General features: G+C 39.3%; 1 protein-coding gene across 2 annotated transcripts in view; it reads left to right on the top strand.

Moving 5' to 3' along the window:
- The window catches only part of LOC134804420 (cyclic nucleotide-gated cation channel alpha-3), an 81,358-nt gene that overhangs the window by 33,839 nt on the left and 22,695 nt on the right, over positions 1 to 24,824 (top strand). For both annotated transcript variants that reach the window (XM_063777461.1, XM_063777460.1), the window contains 2 exons: positions 4,380 to 4,877; positions 15,433 to 15,576. In XM_063777461.1, coding sequence (XP_063633531.1) covers positions 4,380 to 4,877; positions 15,433 to 15,576 — 642 coding nt within the window. The remainder of the gene's footprint in view (positions 1 to 4,379; positions 4,878 to 15,432; positions 15,577 to 24,824) is intronic.

Here is a 24,824-nt window from a genome sequence, read left to right as displayed (position 1 = left end):
TGTTCAATAATATCTCCACTTCTAGGCATTTAAATTCTATTAATAGAATTGAAAACGAGTGGTCAATACCACTAGATTCCCAATTTCAATCGCTCGTATTTTAAAAAATAGCATTTACCCGGTTTCCACCGATTTTCGAGTGACGAAATCGAGCGATCGAAATTCAAAAATCGCCTCCCAGTTAGAATTGTTATTAACTTATTAATTAATTTAACAAATGTAAGATTTCTAGTTTGTGGCAATAAACTGTGGCCTACTAATCATAACACAAAACCATCGGCCACGGGCACACCTGCAACCAGTCAACCACAATAACTGGTCACGAACCGACTCAGTTACGTCACGCGGTTATACTGTGTGCATCGTTATTTGCGTTATTTGACATCTGTCACTCACAACAGCAATACAACGTAAAACGTCTTGCACATCGAAATCACAAAGGAAAACAATTGCACTGCGAACGTTTACGTTCTACGTCTTTTTTTTTTTAATTTTAGGGTTGGCCGGACACCACCGTTATGAATCGGTAGTCGTCTAAGTAAATCGATATGAATTTTTCATTTTTCTTTAATAAAAATAAGGAAAAGGTGGATAATTAACTGTAAATATGGATATATTTATCGTCACCTAACAGCCAACAAATTTGACACAGAAATAACATAAATAAACTTTACAATATATCCCCAGTTAGTTTAAATTTTGACGATGGGTGCGACCTACTCGGTCGGTGTATTTAATGCATTTACCTTGCGGGAAAACCATATGATTTAGGAAAACCATTTAAATCTCAAATAAAAATTCATTATACGTCACAATTCGATACCTCAGTCTACGTGCCATCCAATCGTAATCGCTTGATGTGACAATCGATTTGGGTTAGTTACATCTCTATATACGTCAGTCATAATGTGTCAAATAACGCAAATAATAATGCATACAGTATAGTCAGTACCTATTTCAAATTCAGGTGCTCATTAAACTAGGCATCGCATCTGATTAATCTGAGGGTCGAGTACAAATATACTTGTAGGTACGTAGGGAAGCCAAAAGCGTAAAGAACGATGCCAGTCCATTTTACGTCATTAAGTGATAATTGGCTAGGTAGATTTAGGTAGATTTTACATAGGTACAGTCGCCATATTTAAACGCGCACTCTAATCCTAAGTTCAGGATCAGGTATTTGTATACGCTCGAATAAAAACATTACCCTCCTTCTGACACAGTCGGGTAAAAAAATAGTGAAGCAGTGAGAGTATTTTCTGAATAGCAGGTAAATGTCCTTGTGCTCCTGTTGCCGTACCACTTGACCACCAGTTGACACTTAACGTTTACGATACCGCAGTCCATCTCGCTCGCACTGATGTATTGATTGATGGGAATGCGAATTAGTTCACTTAGTCACTAACGTAAATGTCAAAGGGACTGTCCATAAATTACGTCATCGATTATTGACGATTTTCGACCCCCCTTCCCCCTAAAATCATCCAAAAATCATGCTTCGAATGACCCCGTTTCCTCCTACGTCATGCTACCATCATCCGATGTCCAGACCCCCCCCCCCGTAATTTGAAATGACGTAATTTATGAATAGCCCCAAATGCCAACTCGTGGTAGCCGTGCTGGAGTCTTATTTACTACTACTGTACGAGCTCGTGTGCTTCTTTCATGCCTCCCGAAGGGAGGCATGAGATGCCTTCCCATCCCTTTTGGGGATTTTTGGCGGTTTCAAATCGCCGCCCGTAACTACGGGCGGGTCTTTTCAGTGCCCTTATTCTAAGGGCTGTGGCTTTCTGCGCCATGGCTAGCCGTGATGGCCTGTCATGGCTTTAGTTTCTTCTTTATAGCCTTTCAGCGGCTTTGTGGCTGTGGGGCCTCGTAGCTGCTGTGGGCTGACTCCTTCTGCTTCTTGCGCCGGTGTCCCAGGGGGGGAGCTGGCGCTGTCGGCGGCTGTCCGGAGGGCGTGCGTGGAGCGGCGCAGTGCCCGCTGAGTGGCATCTTCTTCTTCTCCTTCTGGCACCCGCGCCCTGGGGGCGCTGGCGCTGACGGCGGTTGTCCGGGGGGCGTGCGTGGAGCGGCGCGATGCCCAGTGGGTGGCAGAGACGCGAGTGTGCGGCGCGCTCGGTCGTCTTGTTCGGGCGCAGCTGTGGAGCTGCGACGGTTGCGTGGGTGGGGCCGGTGTCCGCGAGAGCAGGTGCTGGCGCGGGAACCGGGGGTGCTGGTACAGAGGTTCCCAGCTTGGGGGCCTCTGTGTGTCCGGCGTCGTTGTTGTGGTGGTGGGGGCCCTTAGAAGGGCCTTTGTGGGGCTGCGGGGCGACTCCGGGGCTGGCACGGAGTTGCTGGTCCTTGGGCGGCGGGATGTTGTTGTCGTCATCATCATCATCATCCTCTTCGCAGTCAGACGGGCTGCGCTCCGGTCCCTCCTCAACTGCCGAAGGTCGAAGAGTGGTCGGGCGCTCGTCCAGGTGGCGCTGTGGTTTGGTTTCTTCCAGGGACGGCTCCACTATCCCAGGGGCGAGCGCCGGGGGATATACCTCCATGTGCGGAGGTATATGACCGACTCTCTCCGGGCCGGCGACCCTGGATCGGTCACGATCGAGGTGCCCGCGAGGGGAAAGTCGGTCTGGGGCTACCCGCGGGAGGGGGGTCGGTGCGTGGGGGCGTCCAAGGGCTTCGATGAGTCCGTCGAAGTCGAAGTGCCACGGCTTTGTGGGGCCGCGGGCGGGTTCGGGAATCCTGGTGTCGACGGGTACTTTGTAAAACTCGCGTTTCAAACTACCCACCCTATCCGAGGGGACCGGGGGGGTCGCGAGTTTTACTGTTGTGGCTGCGGGTGGATTGTAAAATCCGTTTTCTTGTCTACCCACCCGCCCCGGAGGGACGGGGGGGGACATCGGTGGCTTCTTGTCCATGTATGCGGGACCTGCGCGACGCGTCACCGCCAGTCGGTCCTGTTAAACAGGGCGACCATCGGTGAGTGGGTTCTGGGTGCAGCTGGGCTTCTCCTCCGGCGGGGCCGGGCGCGTTCCGGCTTCAATTTTCGAAGAAAATCGTTGTCCGGATAAGCTGGTGCTGGTGAGGTGCGTCCGTGCGAGGTACCGGTACTACTGTACGAGTAGGTACGTATAACTATATATAGTAAATATCCTAAAGCTGTTGCTATAAGTATGTAAATATGATACATGTTAATGCTGAACAAAACACTCCCAAGCTGAGCAAGGACGCGTAACTATTTAATGATGCGACACCCGCTGTGCTGAAATTCCCTGGTTTTAGGAGAAAATTTACTAGCACTAAGTTTGACGAAATCACAATAGAAGTTGGCGCAACGACTTCAGACGGGAACACACTATTGACAGACAGTGACACGATCGCGACGCTACGTGTTCACTCCAATTCAATCATTATTATTATTTGTAACTCCATTTTGGATTTCACGGGCTTGCGTGGGGATAGATCCAACACGTAGAGACCCCTTGGAGATCTTTAATGTCATGCAGAACGTCTGCTGGAACCCGTTCACAGGCACAACAATAAACACCCATGAACCGATCGCAGCAGGCATTGGGACTTTGTAGAAAAAGTGAATAGTATACCGGTCTATGGATTGAAGTTTGGGTGAACAATGAGACTGGGCTATTGTAAAGAAGTCCGGACACCTGCCATAACAATGCTAACACACGTTATCGAGGCAAGTGGTGACTTGCCGCTGACTAGAAGGGCCCCTGAAACTGCCGTTGTGAAGACGACCAGGGGGCCGATTTTTGAATTTCGATCGTTCGATTTCGTCAGTCGAAAATCGGTGGAAAACGGCGAAATGCTATGTTTTGAAATACGAGCGATAGGTATTGACTACTCGTTTTCAATTCTACTAGTAGAATTTAAATGCCTAGTGGTGGAGATATCATTGAACGAAATACACGAAATCGAGCGGTCGAATTTCAAAAATCGGCTCCCAGGATTATTATTATTTGAACCACAATTTTTCTCGTTTTTCTTCTATAAATCGGTTGGTAGTACCTTTTGTCTTATAATGACCTAAAGTAACAAGTCAAATTAAAAAAAGAAGAAACCCGACTGAAGTTGGTTCGGCTTCGGAAACAATTTTTATATAATTACCTCGAACCTCGTTTATATAATTGTAATCGTCAAACATGTATTTCTTCATTATTATAAAAAGTGAAAGTTGTATGATATGCCAAAGAATTTGACATAGGTACGTACATAATTTCATACGGCTTTCGGCAGTTGGAATACTTACTGAAATCATAATAAATACTTACTGAAAAATGTTGGTCTAGAACCCAGAAACTAAGAACGTAAAAGTACTTTTAATAGCGAGTGTAAATAAATAAAAATGTGACGGTGTTTGATTGTTGCAGGGGAAACGTTGGTGGTGTGGTTTTGCCTTGACTATTTCTCTGACTTCCTGTACCTGGCCGACATCCTGTTCCACTTCCGCACCGGCTACCTGGAGGACGGCGTACTGCAGACGGACGCCGCCAAGCTGCGCGCGCACTACATGAACTCCACCACATTCTACATCGACTGCCTGTGCCTGCTGCCGCTCGACTTTCTCTACCTCTCCATCGGCTTCAACTCCATCTTGCGCTCTTTTCGCTTAGTCAAGATCTATCGGTTTTGGGCTTTCATGGACCGCACCGAAAGACATACGAACTATCCAAATTTATTTAGGTCGACCAGTTTAATACATTACTTACTAGTGATATTTCATTGGAACGGGTGCTTGTACCATATAATATATAAAAACAATGGATTCGGGAGTAAAAACTGGGTGTATCATGACACGGAAACGGCGGACGTGGTGAAACAATATCTTCAAAGTTACTATTGGTGCACGTTGGCGCTCACTACGATCGGTAAGTAATAGCAACAAGCTTTGTGTCTTTTTGATGGTTGATGAACTGTTTTGTACTTTGTCTTTTTTTTAAGTATTTTATTTATTACCTTAACACCGGATAACACAGTTCCACTTCACCAAATGGCACTTGTTTTTATTGCAAATGCTTGATTTGTCCAAAAATAAAATGAAAATGGCTATACATATGTGTGCTTATAAGATTTGAGGAGTTCCCTTAGTTCCTCATTGATCCCATCATCGGAATTGGATTTGACAATAATGGGTGTAGCTTGGAACTATATTACTTTTGAACAAGTTCTGAGGTAACAAACATACAAAAAAAAACGGTGAAATTAATAGCCTCCTCCTTTTTTTGAAGTCACTTAAAAATAGTTTTACTTTGACATTTATTATAAATATCTATTATTACGAAGTGATTTATACTCACATTTATTTATATTATAATATCATTACATTATAACCTGTTCAGCAATGTCAATTTACATGAAATTGAATACATAATATTATGAACGTCAAAAAGAAATAAGTACTTAATACAAATTAAATATAAAGAAATCAATATATTGTGAATATGTGAGTAGAAAGAATAGATGTTAACTTTAAAAACGGTATACCTACAAGAAAAACACAAATCGAAATGTCTGTACCGTAGAATAGACAATATACGAACCAAAGTAAATTTTGAAATGAAAAATTACATCTTTGGCTTATTGTGGCTTAGCTTGCCACCAGCTTCCTGATATTAACACACGTAATTGATTATATTAGTCGACACACAATACCGTCTCGCAAATAGATTATTACATTATCTCTGAGCTTTGAAGACGACAGGCAAGTGTGTCAGATTACTGAAGAGACCCAGATGCAAACTATTGTTTCCTACATAATCTACATGATCAGTTTAGTATTTGAATAGTATTTACAACTCAATGAATTTGATTAGGCGCAGACATTTGATACCCGTAGTATGTACAGGATTTATTATATCCAAAGAAAAATAAAAAACAAAATCCGTAACGTCAATTTTTCAAAAGTATTTGCAAACTTAGGTCCGCACCTCGCTCGGTTAGTCGACATTGATTTCGGTTGAAGAAATTGCCTTGAAAGGTTGTTTCCCTGTTAATAAGCAACTTTAAAGGAAGCACTGGCGTATTAAATGCCCACATATCGGGAATAAGTATTAAATTCAAATGAGTGGTTTCGTTAAAAATATTAGTGGTAAGCTTGCTCGATTTGACGGGACGGCCGTGATCAGATTGATCAGGTCTCCCGAGTGGAGCATTTTCGACACGGAGTATGCATTTCAGGGTTGCGTGGCTGGTTTGTGCTTGCGATCTCGCACTCTCGATCAATCAACCCTAACACGTCTCTACACATGTATCTGACTAAAAGGAATCGATTAAATTACTTCACGCCGTTGCCGGGGAATAGCGCTCCGTTGTTTCAAATCAATTTAGCGGGTTCAACAAGAAAAAGCTTAGTAGTTAGATGGGCGTTTTCAGAAATACCTAAATATTGAAAACCTGATTCTTTCACATCTGGACGTTCTTGGGCTCATTCTACTCAGAATCGACAGCATTCTCCATCCCACCATTAAAAAAAGATGTCCCAAAATGTCCATTCCATTACGTCACGTTTTAGTATGATTTTTTTTTTCACTTGTATGTGCGTGACGTAGTGGAATGTATAATTTTCATACAAATTTGTGGGACATTTTATTTTATCATCAGAATTGAATATGCTAGTGATTTTGAGTTGAAAGAACCCAAAAACACCGGGATCTGTGAGAATCGGGTTTTCGATATTTATTTCTGAAAACGCCCAGATACTGAATTGTTTTAGAACTCTTCACTTGAATGACAAAGTAGAGGGAAGGGGAGCCAGCATAATTTAAACCTACAACATAATTGATGTTATATTTCACCTTATTTTTTTAACATCAGTCGCCCGTACATTTCGCTCTATTTACATGCAAATTTGCCACACCTTTTTGCTGTAGTTATCGATTATACTCCTGAAAACTGATTTGTACTAATTAAATAAGTAGACTTCAATCTTTACTCGAGTTCGCAATACGTATATATTGTAAAATTGTTTAAAAATATGTACTATCTACTTTTACAAAAAAATAGTACTTATTACAAAACTAGGTATAATCTGAAATTTAGATAAACGTTATAAATAATTCTTTTTGTATAAATAAATAAAAGTTATTTAAACTTACCCACATTTTTGAGATTTAATTTGTTTCCATTAAACATTTATCTATTGGATCCAATCCTGTTTAAGGATTATTCCGTCAAACTCAAGTATATTAATGTTGAATAGGTACTACAATGGTAATATACTGAATATCAATAAAAAGGGGATAAAGTTTATGTGCCGTTTTATTTAGTGTAGGTACCTATTGTAGTTTCAATTCTATTAGTGTCTTATCTAAAACGACTTGAATTTGTGAAAATGGGCCGGTCGGGACACAGATCGGCAGTGACCGGCTACGAACAGCGTCTACGGCGTAGTCGCTTCGTAGCACGATAGGGCCACGGCGTAGCGTAATGTGTGTGCCCGTCCGTGTGTACAATAGTGTGTTATTCCCAAGTGTTACCACTAAGTTACCTATTAAATGTATTTTTCACCTCAGCAGCTCGAACAAGGGTACTTTGCTTCTTAAAAACAGTGAGCAAAATGCGATTTTGCTCACTGAGTAATTTTGTCTCACGCAGTGAGCAAAATCGCATTTTGCTCACTGAGTGTGTCTCACTCAGTGATCAAAAAGCGATTTTGCTCACTGAGTGAGACAAAAATACATTCAAGTTACCTTTATAGTCAAATGTCATTTCAACATGCGGGGTCTAATACAAGTTCGATATACTGGGGTTCTATTATCTCCGTCCCTCTAGGTATGTTCTCACTGCTTAGGGTGAAAAATTTTGTGTACTACACGAGATCAAAGTTATTTACATCTCGTGCGCTTTTGAATCCCTTACTACGCTCAAGATTCTAAATTAGATTCACTCGCTACGCTCGTGAATCTATTATAGAATCTTTCGCTTGCACGGGACTCAAAATAAGCACTCGAAGAAATATCAAACTTTGATCTCTTGTTGTACAAATAACTATTTTCTTTTGTTACCAAAGTGAATTGGTACTAACTACTGGGATCCTTTTTGTCGCAGCATTTACAGTCGTCAAAGACGAGAAAAACAGTTCTCAGTAGTTGCTACCAAAATCTTTTGAATGTTCAATATTCACAAAAATACATAAATAAATAAGGAGAGGGTTGAATTTTGTTTTAAATCCAAATAGGTTAGTTGGAATAGTCTTCACTCTCTGCAGGTACCGGTAGGTAGGAATAAACCTACAAAGCATTTTTGTAACGTGGATGCTACTTTTGTAAGCTGAATGGTTAGGTATTGCACTATTGTTAGGAAACTACGTTACGGATTGTGAGACGCTTTCATTTTTCTGTCTGTGTATGGCCCTTATCATAGATAAATTTGTAAATTTACATATTTCAGTTAACTCTCTATGCTCCTACTTATATATGTACGTAACTGCATTATGAATATTATGATAAATACATGTAAATGAGTTATATTCGTAACGTCTTCAATTAATGAAATCTTGAATGAATGATGTAGTTTACAGCCAATATAGGTAGGTTGAGCGGAACGTGTATTCATTATAATTTATAAATTAACTACTCAATTATGCATGCATACTAGCTATTACAAAACCGTCAACATTGCTTTATATACTATATTTTATATACTCGTAGGGTCAATGTTATCAGTAGACTTCCCTTATATTGTTTAATTTATTATGTAAATTGTATCACAATTTTATAGAATGGAATAGAAATGCAAACAAAACAAACAAAAAGAATGCATGCATTCGGTAGTCGCCAGACTTTACACTAACCAAAATGATTAATCGTTTGCGTTATATTATATCATATTTCATGCACGTTCTTGGTCGCAAAAATAGTAAATTATATGGGATTATTAAAGTAATATCGAAATGATTAATCATTAATTAGGAGGAAATCAGTCATCCTACTTTCGGGAAATTTACTGGCCGCTCTGCTACCGCGATGGTTGACAGTTTGTAAAACAATATTGATAAACCGATTTTTAATATAATAACATGGTAAATTATTATCTTATAGATGAAAAGTTATTCATTTGATTTTGTTGTTTCATCCACTAGAATTTATAAATCTTTAGTATTGTACGACTGCATTTTTTTCGTAATACTCTAATTTCCTAAACACTCTAATCATCTACTTTTTACGAAACGCCAAACTAATTTATTTTTAACAGAAACGTAACAAGTAAGGTTAAACAGATTCATTTCCTTTATACATATGAGTTTTCGTTGATGTTAAAACGTTAAAATCATAACACATTATTCACACATGATAACATAATATATTAGACGTTAAAACCTTAAGAGGGAAGTATAGCTACTGACAAAGAGTACTTTTTTCATACAATTTCCATTTTGGGAGATAACTCTTTCCACTAACTAAATCTTAACATATTACTTTGAGCTTGATGTCGTTCGCTTCAGCATAATAATTCCCATGTTTATAGGTTTCTAAACATGAGAAGTATTATGCTGAAGCACTTTACACACACACACCTAACTTTGTGGGGCACTTTCTTCTGTCGGCGTGACGTCCATGTCGGCGTAAAAGGGGCCCACTGATTAACAGTCCGCCGGACGGTATCGGCCTGTCAGTTGTTCGGAACTGTCAAAATTTTGTTCTAACTGACAGGCCGATACCGTCCGGCAGACTGTTAATCAGTGGGCTCCTTAAGTAGGGTTACCAGATGACAGGAATTTTCCTGACATGTCAGGAATTTTTTGAATCGATAGACTTTTTTTATAAAGTACGTTTTTAATTACTTAAATTAATAAAACGCGGCTATCGGCTCAATTGGGTGGCCATCACTAACGGCTAGACACCCCCCCGTCGTCGTCAAAAATATGAATGTCAGGAAAAATATTCGGAAATCAGGAATATTGTGAGGAAATTCTAAATTTGTATCTATCCTTAAGGGATAAGGTTTTTCGTTTGCGTGTTTTCATAAACTGGTTTGTGCAATGAAGTTTGTGGTGGCGACTGTCTACAGTGTGTGTGTGTGGGCTAAATGCAAATTACGCCCATTACAGATCACTTGCTAACTAGACGGAGCACATAAGATGATTTGCTTTCACCGCGCGTAGGCGTTTCTATACTAATTTCCTAAGGCAGCTCCCGTTCACTTGCGTTCACGTTTACCTACAGCTTATTTTTGTGATTCATCACAAAAATAGAGTTCAAGAAGTAAACTTGATCAGGTCTATTCTATTGTAATAACAGGCTACTAATATGATCTGGATTGGTTATGGTTAAAAACAAAGAAAGAAACATACATAATAAATAAAATAATTATGGATATAATCTGGATTTGTTATTGATTTGTTATTGATCTGACAGTGTCAAAAGTGACGTCTTGATAGAAATAATTACACTTCTGAAACTGGCAGATCACGTCCATAACAAATCCAGATTATATCCATAACCTATTATTATAATAGGTATACGATTTTTTTATGTGAAAGTAAAAATTGATAAATTCACCACTTCTGGCAAGACCCGAAATTACGACCTTTCAGAACACCGGTCCGATCGCTCTTAACCAACCGCGCTCTCCATTCCATTCCTTTGTTACAAAATGGTGTAGGGTTCATCCTGGGTTCAACTGAGTGGTAGGTACCGTACGGCACGTTGCGTAGTAGGTATATTGCTTGTTCAAAGGCTTGAAATCATGAGGTAGCCCTACAGGACATATTCGTGTTTTATCTTATATGTCACGTTTTACTACCGACTAAGTACCCCCTAGATGAGAAGTATTTTGTAATTGAAGTATGTAATGTAGTAGGTAATCGTCTTTTTAATATTATTGCGTTTAGCGGGTGTCAGTAAATCGACAACTCGATTACCTACTTAGTTGCTTATTTATTATTAGAATAATCGGCGGCGGATTTTAGTTTTAAATGTAAAATCATCCTTTTTTGAAGTGAAAACTTCTTTAGCGGCGCTGAGCACTTTTTGAGGTGGGAAAAAAATGATAAACTCGAGACAGCGTAACGCGTAACGCGCTGACGTCATGTGTGACGGACAATTGTTATTCACCAAAGAACTTTAGTCATAACGTATCATAATCAGGTGAATTATTTAAAACTGGACTTTTTTAAGCAATAAAGCTCAATGTTCTAATCCTGTACGGACTGAAATACGAGGATATCACAGTTACATTCTAACTTTATATCACTCCTTAATTAAATAAAGCTACATCTTAATGAAATGGCTAATAAAAGTGAACTCCAGTACTGGTGAATAAAACTCAAAATATCATGACCAAATATATTTAGATGCGAGGTCTGCAAGGTAACTTTACAATTTCTATTCGAATTTTAAACAATTAACACTACAAATTTAAGCTCACTGGCCACCAATTTCGGAACTAAAGTTTTTCAATAGAAAGGAGGATGGGTCAATTATACATAGTGCTGCAGACATTTTGGACTAGTCATTGAGTTTTCACTTCTGTCGGCACTCCCGGAGTGCAACCCGTTGTTTTTTTTTTAAATTCATACTCATCTTCCCTGAGTGAAATATAAGTAGGTAAACTCTCAGGGAGTGTCACTTTACATAATAAACACTTGATTTAATCATCCTACTCGTATCAAAGTAAAAGTAAAAAGAGTAATATTTATTACATACTTGTATTTTATTTTGTCAGTTTCCCTTAACATATGCATTTTTACCGGGCCTCCCCTAACTTGTTTTTGCTCTATTTCGTTTGTTTTATAAACTGGAGCTATATATGTACATATAAACGAATTCCAGGCATAGATATACTTACCTCTGTATGTAAGTTTCATTACAATCCAACGCGTAGTTTTAAAATGAGAACAAAACTCAGTTTGTATGGGAAGGTGAAAAGTCGATGACTGCGTGAAATCGCTTTTCCATACAAACGTATAATCCTTGTTCTCTCTGGATATTAATTATTGAAAATATTATGTCGTTATTTGAATTATAAGTATCAACCACAGCTTCGTTAATTGTGGTTTCTGTGGTCAGGCTATCTGTCGGTGTGTAATAACTACGAGTAATAAGTATAATTAAATTGTATGCCAATTTATTTACATTATTTTTAATCCATATGATTGAATTAACAGTATCATTTAATTGCCCCTGCAGAAAATAACGCAGAATTAGCTATGATTATGGATTTCTTCGTCTAAAAATCTGAACGATTTCACAATAACTCAATCATTTGTGAAAGAAACTACAAAATAAAAACTGTGGTTTAGGCGCGAATAAAGTCTGAAATACTCCATAGAAGTACCTAATAATAATAAAGACTGGTTAGATCATTTCCCCAAAATCATAATTTACCTGTAGCATAATTTATATTCGCATTTTTTCCTATTCTTAATTTACACCAGACGGAGATTAATTCCTAGGTTAAATTTTTCTCATAATTAATACTTTCCAAGTCGTTTTATTCGCATTATTTTTATTTCTTAGGCGATAATATTACCATGGTCCCACCGCACTATTTCTTTTCAAAAAAACATTTAGTTTACAACTTAGCTAGACGGAGCCCCGCTTCTGCAGAAATTTGTTTCTGAGTCATGGGTGTTGTCTATGTACCTAAAGTAATGTAAGTATGTATGATATATAAGTATGTATATCGTCGCCTAGCACCTTCGAGCAACACCGGCTTCCGACACATCGGAAGGGAGGGGCCCAAGCGATATCTCACCGTACAAATCTTTCTGCCATTTTTCGCGGGGGGAAAGGTGCACACAGTCGCACTTCTCACACACTTACATACAAAATCCAATCTGTAATGACGACACAAATACATAAAAAATGACACACGTCAAAGACAAATCTTGCAAACCTCGATCTCTTTTTGTGTACGGACGAGTGACAAGTGTCACAACACGCACACTAACACATTTTCGTTGAAGTATGTTATTGTATTCTGAGAGATGAGAAGTCGGATTTGTCGCTCGACCGATCCGCAATTTGTACTGAGCGAGCAAAATCGATAAATCCAACAATTACATGAGACTAAAATATAATAATTGTGTTTGAATGTAATTAAACGTATGATATGTAAAAAAAAATATTACATGTGAAATGTAACACTTTCTTTTTGTAAATTTGATGTCCCCGACCTCTTTTTATAACAAAAAACCGAGCAAACAGGCATTTTTGTGCAGCAGTGTTCACGCGCGCGTCTGGACTCGGTCTAGTGAAAAATCCAAGTGCAACTAGTTTTATTACCCGCGCTAGATTAGATTGACGCGCTAATCTTGTACCTCGGCAGAGGGGAAATAGTGCGAATGCCGCCTCCCTTCCGTGTTGCTCGAAGCCTAGCACCCATGTACAAGCTTTGGTTAATTTGGGACTAACTAGGTTAATCTGTCTAAGGTATCCCCTAAAAAAAAACAGGGGATTACACCGTATGGTTCGTTTTTTGGATAAGCCGCAGTTGACAACGGAGCCCTAAAATGTAAACAACACCGACAAATTTATATTAGCGCCTTTTAGTTAGTTGGCACCTAAGATCTAAGAACCAGACCATCTAAGAACCACTTACGAAGGATTGATTTGATGTAAGTTAACAATACGTAATGTTATACTATTTAAACGGGACGTTAATTATTTTATTTTTTTCTTAATGTTATGTTTTGTATGTATTAACGTGTTCCATAAGAATGGTTATGATATTGCGCGACCTAGTTGTGCCTGTCATCACGGGTGGCAATCTGTCTTCCAGTGTATACGAGTATACCCCAGCTGCTATGGCAGTAACTGTTCTCAAGGGATAAACATCCATTATCACAAAACTGGGTGGATTTTTTAAAAAGATAACTGAGGGCTAGATTTCGTGCCGTTACGCAAAAATTAACTAGGCAAGTTAGACAAGGTAACTTTCTCATTACCTATTTTTTATGTGAAGTGAAGCGTCTTTCTTTACGAGTAACTACCTATTTAATTAGACACTGTAAAAGTTGTCATTGAAGCAGAGCTATGCGTAGAAGGACTGTTCTCATACGGTTTATCTTACCCCGAGAAAAATAAAGTATGTTTCGCTTACCCCACCTGACCTTTCCTTAGATGTGGGACTAAATCTAGCTACATATTTTATTTTTACATATACTTAAGGCCTCGTAGGTTCGTGTTCTTCTGTCACTCCCACTAAGCGTAAGCGTGAGCGAGCGAGAGATTTGTGCATAAATTGCTACAAATTTTTAAAGGGCGTTTTAGACCTATACTCGTGATTTTTTTCTATCGAGCGAAAGTCAAAAAATCAGGATTCGAATCGATAAATTCACTAAAGGAAATCCTCAAGATTGCTAAATAAATTTTGGCAACCGTATTGTGATCTGGTACGATTTAAAAAAACTCCACTCCCTGAACATACTGCACCTTAACATAATGCAAATCATTCAAACACGACTAGGTAAGGCCAAAGCGAATAGATAGTATAGAGGGGTCCTGACATAGTAAATTTTGTAGTCACAGTAAATTTACTGCCATCTATCGACACAGGACTAAAACTCAAAATGAAAACGTATAAAATTATCAAAAAAAATTATATATATTGATAAATGATTTTATTATTTTTATATCATTTTGACCCATGTTCATTCACTGATATCTGTGTTAAAATTGTTAAATATGAAACGGTGTCGTTACGCCATCTAGCCGAGCATAGGCCAAAGGTGTGTGCGCCATCTATCCGAGAATGACTTTTTCTTGATTTCCGAAACACGTTTTTTCCTTAGACTTTATTCATCTTATACGAAGTTACATATGTCTTTGGTAAGGCGTTAACTAGTCCGAAAAATTATCCATACAAACTTTCAACCATCCCAGTTTCAACCAAATTGTTTGCGGTTTATAAGCCAGTTTAAGCATATAGGTATGTTACAAGATTTTATTTAACTTCCAATGTAGGTAACTATGACTGTATCTCACCTATGTTTGTACGGGTCAAATCTTGCAAGTTAAATTTGACCCTGCCCGATTCGAACTTTAAGATACGTCAATTAATAGATCTGGAAACGATATGGATTAGAAATGTGTCAAATGTGACGTTTCTTCAAACAAAAACGTCACTTTTGACACTTACACATCTAATCCATATCGTTTCTAGATCTATTAATTGACGTATCTTAAAGTTCGAATCGGGCCGCCATTTCCCGGTTTCCGATGAAGCTGAAAATTTGCATACATATGTAAGTCGGAGGACAATGCAATATCATCCAGCTGATCTGATGATGAAGACAGGAGGTGGCCATAGGTACTCTGTGATAAAACAAAGCAACCTAATTGTGTTTGGGGTTTTTAGAATTGCCTTGATGAGTATTAGTTGCCTACGGAGAGAAAAGTACCGTCAGCTATGAAAGCTTGTACCAAAATTGAATTTTTTGCCAACAAACTTATTTTTAATATAAAGTTTGAACGTGTGCAGGAGACTTGCCACGGCCGCGCAGCAAAGGCGAGTACGTGTTCGTGATCGCGCAGCTGCTGTTCGGGCTGCTACTGTTTGCCACCGTGCTGGGCCACGTGGCGAACATCGTCACCTCGGTCAGCACGGCCAGGAAGGAGTTTCAGGGTGAGTGCTTAACACCATACAATAGGCATCTACAACTCGCGAACGTTCTACCGCATGGCTGCGTCCCTTGGAGTGGCCGGCGCTGGCCCATCGTGTAGAGGAGCCTTAAGGCGCGGCGTGCGCCCTCTCGATTCAATGCTTTAAATTCCTCAGACTTCGTGCGCGGACTGTTTTTTTTTTCAATAATATTCTACGCTGGTATTGTAAACGATGGTTGTATTAATAATTGTGGCTCATGTTATATTTTAAGTCACTGCGAAAAAATGTTTTCCCTATGTACAGTTCAATTTAAATGCAAAATGACTCGACATTTAAATACCAAAGGTAGTACCATGAAAAATTATTTTATTCAGTTCTCTTTTCATATACCTACCTACATTTTACAAATAGCATCTGAAGAAAGAGAAAGGATTTAGAATCTAATTCATACGTCAAGTTACCTATACAGGGCGAAATCGGGGTCGTGGTTCAAACCTATTGTACTTAACTCGGTAAATTAATGCGATGTTAAGTATAAAGTTAATTTTTAACTAATTGCAGCTATCCATTAATTAATCAGCAATTTAAGTATCCCAGTTGAAAACACAAATTATAGTTACCTTACAATTAATGTTAAAACCTATTTAATAAACAACTGATTAGACGAGTAAGAAATGTCAACCGTCACTGTTATGACAAAGTCAAAACTTTAAAATAAATAAAATCATTCAAGGATTGTAGATTGAGTTCATTAATTCTGGCAATTCTAAAGATAATTAAGCAGAAAAATGCCCGCGGCATATCCGTTTTCAAATGTTGAGCGGTCTGACATGGTAATGTTTTATTACCAAGCACGTCGTGCTACCACTGCTCGGGATTTATTTATTTATTTACTGCGAGAAGTGCCGGAACATTACTGGCATAACTTACACTATCAAAACGATGGTGTTTCGGCTCATTTTGAACACCAAGTACGTAATTACCTCGATGAACAGTTCCCGGGACGTTAGATAGGCCGCGGCGAACCCGTGGCATGGCCTCCCCGTAGTCCCGACCTGACGCCCTTGGATTTTTTTCTCTAGGGCGAAATTAAAAGATTGGTGTATGAACAAGAGTCCAACACTATCCTTCGATAGTTCGATAGCTTCGTCAGCGAGTTATTGGAGCATTTGAAAGTGTGAAAATTAATCACTTTGCTCTCGGCAGATTAAAAGATAACCTAAGGCGACGAGCCGAATTGTGTCGACAGCAAAACGGATCACTCTTTGAGCAGCTCGTGAAGTAGGTATGTTTAAGTTTTGGTCGTATTTGTTAAAAGCTTGTGGAGTCTCCGTCCCAGTGATTGTAATATTATTTTAATAAAGTCTTTAAATTATTTTTTAAACTTTTTAATTGCTTTTACACTGAATGTAAAACCGAAGATAAGTGTTATCAATTAATTATCGTAAGTTACCACTAAATACTTTCTTTACTAGGTGTTTGTCTTGTCAAGTCTGTACAGGGTGACCATGACTCTAAACAAGAAATTATTTTGTATTTAATTTTTGTATTTACGAAAAAGATACTAATTAATGCACTCTAATCTACAGTGTTGTATTCCTAATTAAGTGGCAAGTCTTATTTTTCTTTCTTGCTACACGACCCCGATTTCACCCTGTATAATAGTTTGCAAACTACGATCTAAGAATAGTTAGGTATGACAAATGCTGCAACGTGCATGAGGTACCTAAGTACATATTTGATGCGACATAAGTCATCAGTCGCTAGAGTCTGGCTAGCCAAATTTTGTTGACAGATATTTCCTTGTTGTTACACCAATTGTCTATGATTTAAAAAAAGTTAAAAAAGTCTGCTGTCAATTTATGTCATTCATTCAAATTGTTTGCGGTTTATAAGGCGTTTATTTTAAATAATATTAACACTTTAACTGTCCCTCGCCTTCACTACTGACATGGACCGATACGTCCGTGCATTACAGGTAATGCACAAATGTATAGAGCCATCAACCACTTGGACGTGACAGAACTAGTTAGACGGTGTATGTCATGTAATGCATGGACAGTAAAAGTGTTAATAATTACTATACCGAGTGTGGTCCGCAAACTATTATTTAAGCTCGTAAATAATTACGACAATGTGCGAAATCGACGTGAAGCGTTGTATAACGAAAAACTGCAATGTTTTCAAGTCGTACCCAATTTAGTAGGTTGGTGCTCTATCAATATTTTGATACTTTTACTAGTTCTAACATTTGCCTATTGCTTTGATAAAGTACGTGTATTTATTAATGCCTGAATCTCATAAACAGGACAAGTGTGTAAAGAAACGGATAAACTAGAAGTTCTGGAAAATATCAATAAAATCTAAACATTGGAACGTAAACATATGTGTTTGTCGTTGACTGTACTTTAAATTGTGGTAGAAATTATGTGAGCTGACTTTGAGTGCACGTAAACGTATATTTAACTTATTTGCATAGGTACCTTACGTGTGCACAGAAAATCAAAAATATTTTCTAGTATCAAAACTATAATTCCTACTACACAAAGTGTGACCAGACGAAGATTTTTTGAATTTCCCGCCAAAAAATTGTGTAATATTTCAGTAGCCAGACTCTATCAAGCGGAACACGACTTTATGGAGCGGTCTTTGTAAAAGGGAGCAAGTGGTATTAAACACGTGTATACGTAAACACAGACGAAACAGGAGGTGAGCGAGAATTCAATTTTGAGATTTCGAGGTGAATATACCCGTCGCTCTGACGGGGCGTAACCGCGACGTGAGAGACTGTATTTATGTGTGTGTAATACACGCACACAGGCGCATGCGCTGGTACTCGCGCGCGCGCGCGCGCGCGCACCTCACTGTCTCCAATTTGCAATTGTAACTTTTCGTTCGGTACTTACTGCCAAGTGCCACAAAGCGTTCACTTACCTAAGTATGTATTGCGATTGAACTTTTTGACCCGGCTTACGTTTACGGAACTCGATATCGAATAGTTATGTACTTCACTAAGTTTAATACTAGAGACTATGTAGAGATGCAACGGATAGTTGTTTGGCCGGATACCGGAATGAGTGGATGTTCGACAAATAAATGAGTTGAATTTAATTGAATTTAAATCGTTTTAAAATAATAAACGAGTACGATATAACCGTGACTGTTTCTTAAATCCAATTTGTTTACTCCGAAATCAAGTTACTATCCGGTATCCAGCCGGATAGAAAAGTCACTATCCGTTATCCGGCCGGATATTAAAATTAGGGATGGATACCGGATAGTAACCTAATATCCCGTGCATCTCTACTTGTATGTACTTACTATTTTTTTTCAATACCTAATGCTTAAAAACGAAGTATAGACATGACATAACTGAATAAAGGCAGGATATACAGAACATGAACCATTTGTACAGTCACGCTCCGTGATTGTTGAGCCATTTAGGGTTCTTATTAAATAGGACATTCCATGGAGTACGAGTAAGTATGGAACAACCAATTCAGCTAGGACTAGGGAATGCAATCTAGATCTCGCAATTTAGAGATCTCGCGAGATCTCGCACGTATTTTCGAGATTTAATCTTGTTGACACGAAATCTCGATTTGTGCAATCTCGAGATTTTCGAGATCTCGAACGAGATTGAAAGTGAATTATTTTGTTTTGAGTAATATTTTTAACCTTAGATTCATGTTGTTCAGGCAGTGCTATTATGTGTGGCCGGCTTTAGCTGACGATAAAAACACGGTGGCGCACTCTGTGCGGAATAATTATTTATATGATTACGATTACTCTATATTTTTGGTAAGTTGCTTAGTACTTGACAGAAATAATAACTGCGCATGTTAATATTTCTGTCAAGCTCTGCTTCTTCGCTCTATTATTGTTACGCAGTTTCTAAAGTGAAGTTAAATAGTGGTTTAACATTGATAGGATTTCATAAAAGTAAAGTAAAAAAAAATGATTTTATGTTAAATGTCGAATTATTTCTTGTTTTTATTTTCAAAATATAACATGACGTACCTTATATAAGTAGTATATATGTCGGCGGCATATTTTAAAATCGGGCATATCGAGATAATCCTAGGCGTATCATGAAACGCCACCATTTCCTGATCTGACTAAGATTAACCCAGGCATATCATTCCTTGCATTCCAATGCAAACCAATGCATTCGTTGATATTTCTAGCTTCATACCGGGCGCATCGTAAAATAATTAACTAACTTTTAAAAATATTTAACTAATACGTCGCACTATACCTACATTCCTTTTGAGTAGCATGCGTAGGTACTAAAATAACGTAGCGTCCAAAAACGTACTATAGTCTGTTAAGCCATTTCAATGGTTTTCATTTGCTAATATTTAGGATACCCTACTTTATTTGATGTCTAAACGTTGAATTAGCACGATATGGCTGGTGGTCGCTAGTCAGATCATGAAATACCGGCGTTTCATGATCTGCCTAGGAATATCACACCTTGAAGTTTGCACGATATGGCTGGTGGTCGCTAGGCAGATCATAAAATGGCGGCGTTTCATGATCTGCCTAGGAATATCACACCCTACTTATTTGTTATGCCTAAACGTCGCCAGGCAAATCGTCAAACGTTGAGGTTTGAACGATATGGCTGGTAGTCGCTAGTAAGATCATGAAATGGCGGCGTTCCATGATACGCCTAGGAATATCTCGATATGCCCGATTATACCGCCGCCGCCGACATATATATGGAATTCTTTGAGATTTTTGATTAAAATAACAGATTTTTAGTTACTTTGTCAAATCTCGATCTCGTTGAAATTAATCTCGATCCCGATAGTCTAACTGTCGAGATCTCGAAACACCCAATCTCGATTCGGATTTTTCGTGCGAGATCTTGAATCGCCAATCAATCTTGGTGCGATATTGCATTCCCTAGCTAGGCCCCTAAATTGCTCGACAATTACGGAGCGTGACTGTACCTAAAAATTTTGTAAACCCATAACCATGCAATAAAATATATTTGATTTTGATTTCTAATTTGAAATATTAGAATCAAAAAGTTCAAAATAGATTGTATATGTAACTACATAATTTTTAAGAAAAAAAAACCGGTTTCTATGGGGCCCGGTGAAAGATTATGGTAGATGGTGCACTATGTAGAAAAGGAGGTAAAACCACCCACTTTTCTAGTAGCATTTCGTTTCCGTAAGGGTCGTAGTTCTAGCCTAACCTAACCCACTTCTCTGATAGCAGTTCGGTTCTGTGAGGATCGCAGTTCGAACCTAATCAAACCCATTTTTCTAGTAGCATTTTGTTTCTGTAAGGCTCGCAGTTCTAACCAAACCTAACCCACTTTTGTTCGGTTCTGTGAGGACCGCAGTTCAAACCTAACCTAACCCACTTAACGGCGCATGCGATGCGGTGTACGGGGTTTGAGCGGGAGGGGTTTGTCATCATCATACTTTATACCTACATTTTATGGTGGGTAATCATAGTGGTTTATTTAGTTTAGGTATCATAGTCGTTTTCCGGGTCAAGGTCCGGGTCTGAGTCCGAGTCCGGGTCCGAGGCCCGGTCCGAGTCCGGGTCCGAGTCCGGGTCCGAGTCCGGGTCCGAGTCCGGGTCCGAGTCCGGGTCCGAGTCCAGGTCCGAGTCCGGGCCCGAGTCCGGGTCCGAGTCCGGGTCCGAGTCCGGGTCCGAGTCCGAGTCCGAGTCCAGGTCCGGTTCCGAACCGGATCCGGGTACGAGTCCGGGTCTGGGTCTTAGTCCGGGCCCCAGTCCAAGTCAAAATCGAAATTCGAAATCACCAAACGTGTACTATGCGTCGTTGAAGAGTTCTGTTCTGATCATCATCAGCAGTTCCACTTCATCAAATGCGACAGTTTTTAATGTAAATGCTTGATTTCCTGATGAAAATACAAAAATCTCTATACGCATGCCTTTAAGATTTGAGGAGTTCCCTCGATACCTCATGGATCCCATCATCAGAACTCGAGCTTGACAAAAATGTGGCTTAAAAACTTAACTTGCTTAACAAACATAACGAAGAGGACAAATCGCCAAACGTGAACTATGCGTCGTTGAAGAGTTCCGTTCTGATCATCATCAGCAGTTCCACTTCATCAAATGCGACAGTTTTTAATGTAAATGCTTGATTTTCTGATGAAAATACAAAAATCTCTATACGCATGCCTTTAAGATTTGAGGAGTTCCCTCGATACCTCATGGATCCCATCATCAGAACTGGATGTTGACAAAAACGGGACCAATCTGTGTGCATATACATACAATCAAAAAAAGAATTTTCAAAATCGGTCCAGTAATGACGGAGATATGGAGTAGCAAACATAAAAAATAAAAAAAATAAAAAAAAACCGAATTGATAATCTCCTCCTTTGGGATTTGGAAGTCGGTTTGCTTTTTTGGCTAATTCATATCAATTTTGAATACCACGCCTCTCATTGCGGCATAGTCAATTAGGCCATTTTGGCCATTTTTGAAGGGTTCTAGCGCCTTAAAAATCAAAAATATCAAAAAAAGCAAAACGGTCCGACACAGATATTGACAGTATTAATCTGTGTTGATAAAATCATTGCTCTAGCTTCAAAAACCACGGAGGAAACAGTAGAGTACGTTTGTATGGAGGAATGGCCACTCCTGTTGGCTCTTAAGGAGCATCTAATGTTCCTATTTTACAAGCTTTCATTTAGTTTCATCTCTCCCGTTGTCTGTAATCAAATCTTGCAAGTTAAATTTGACCCACTTCCCGGTTTCCAATGAAGCTAAAAATTTGCATACAATCATATGTAAGTTGGGTGACAATTCAATATTATGGTACCATCGAGCTGATCTGTGGTGGAGACAGGAAATTTACTTTCACCTGTCCCGTTGTCTGTAATCAAATCTTGCAAGTTAAATTTGACCCTCTTCCTGGTTTCCAATGAAGCTGAAAATTTGCAATGGGTGACTAGTGAGGGAAGTAGTGTCACCCAACGTATGAGACGTGCAAATTTTGGTATCGGATTAATTCACTTGGCACAGATGTAGTATACGTAAAGCTAAGCCAATCCAGCCAGGTAGCCATCCGCCACCCCCTGGTGGGTAGGCAGGGGGGCATCCAAAGTTACACAAATAGTATCGGCTTCTATTCACCTACCACCTAGAATTTGGTATCATTTCCAGATAAATCGGGCATGTGGAATTTATTTTTGAGACATTTAATGTACAGTTTAATAGAAAAAAATAAAATATTGACGCTCATATCAAAATCGGTTTGCAATTTTTTTTATTCAATTATTACTATTATCAGCCGAAACTACAAATGCTAGAAAGTTGAAATTTGCACACCAGGTTACATTTATAATGTGTACAAGAGATAAGAAGCGATTTTGAAAGCGACTCGAAGTGGATCTTGGCCTCTGACACTAAGGAACGCCATGCTTCTCTGTCTAGCGTCGTTTCTGTCCAATCGCCGGCACCGAGCTCGTTCAGATCTTTCACGACCTCATCGCTCCAGCGATAACTAGGACGCCCAACTGGTCGTCGACCATCCGGACGGCCCGAATACGCTCTCCAAACCGCTCGATCTTCACCCATACGGACCACGTGCCCGAGCCATCGGAGTCTTGAGGCTTTCGTTTCTCCTACTATGTTGGGCTCGGCCACCAGATCTTCGATTTTCTGGTTCCTGCGTATCCTCCACGAGCTGTCCTCTCCGCGAGTGGGTCCCAGTATCTTCCGGTGGATCCTCCGTTCAGCCACCAGCAGTGCGTATTCCTCTCTTTGTGTTAGGGTCCAGGCTTCGCATCCGTACACGGATACGGATACGGATATATTATTAGAATACAAGAAAAGTAACTTCAGCGTTTTTAAAAATTCATCCTCTAACGGGGTTAAAAAGGAGTTGAAAGCTTGAATCCATTACAAATTACTTTGACTGCCCCCCCTGCCTGCCTGCCAGGGGGTGGCGGATGTCTACCGGGCTCAATTAGCTTAGCTTTACGTATATTACATCTGTGCTAAGTGAATTCATCCGATACCAAAATTTGCACCCCATGACACTACTTCCCGTACTACATCGAGCTAATCTGATGACAGAGACAGGAGGTGGAGGTTAACTCTGTGATAAAACAATGTAACCTAATTGTTTTTGGGGTAGTACAGCCAGCCATGAAAGCTTGTGCCAAAAATGATTATTTTGCCAAAAACTTACTAACGTGAGGCTGAAAAGAAAATTAAGGTAGATCCCTTGGTGTCTTCTTACTAATCTCTTTTTTTGTAGTTCCTTTAGATTACAGTTATCACTTAACTTATCCTGCGTAGGATATAATTATTAGGCTAACGCTGCTGGTGACGGTGCGTTTTAATTACTTGATTAAACTTTAGATAGGTATTTACTACAATTATTTGTTTAAACGAGCTAACTGTCCATACCCATAGCTACCCGAATTATAATTAGCTACCTCTACATACAAACATAAAACATTCTTACAGATAAATAAAAACCATCCCTGATTAACAATAAGGTCATCAAAGGCAATATTGTTTTCCTTTCTGCGGAGTCACATTTATCTCGGGAATCACTGGACCTATTTCATTTGCGACGTCGCTATGGCCGTTCGGCCGCCGTCCCTCGCTATTCATTATTTACTCGAGTAGGAAAATGAAGTCAGAAAGCAGTGCATTTTCTATTTAACATTTTTGGCGTTACGTATTAATAGTTTGAGGTCGTCGCGTTCTTATACAGAATGGATTTTTAACTAGGTATACGTTATTTTTTACTATGTTTAGGGTTCCGTACCCAAAGGGTAAAAACGGGACCCTATTACTAGACTCCACTGTCTCTCTGTCTGACTGTCACCAGGGGGTCGATTTTTGAAATTCGGGCGCTCGATTTCGTCACTCGAAAATCGGTGGAAAACAGCGAAATGTTAATTTTTGAAATACGAGCGATATAATTGAGAATCGAGTGGTATTGACCACTCGTTTTCAATTCTATTATTATAGTAGAATTTAAATGCCGGGTACTGGAGATATTATTGAACGAAATACACGAAATCGAGTGGTCGAAATTCAAAAATCGGCCCCCAGGCTGTATCTCATGAACCGTGATAGATGATTGAACCATGAACAGTGATTAATGAAAAACAAATATTTACTAAAAATAGGATAACACAGAAGCATAGAACACTTTTTAAAACTGCTAGGGATTTATATCCACGGAACACAAGAAGATACGGTAGCCGACTTGCGGTGGGCAAACAACAAAAAACAAACCGATTTATGGTAGA

Source organism: Cydia splendana, chromosome Z (genome assembly GCF_910591565.1).
Source record: "Cydia splendana chromosome Z, ilCydSple1.2, whole genome shotgun sequence".
Taxonomy (NCBI): Eukaryota; Metazoa; Arthropoda; class Insecta; order Lepidoptera; family Tortricidae; genus Cydia; species Cydia splendana.
This window is presented reverse-complemented; position numbering and strand designations above follow the sequence as displayed.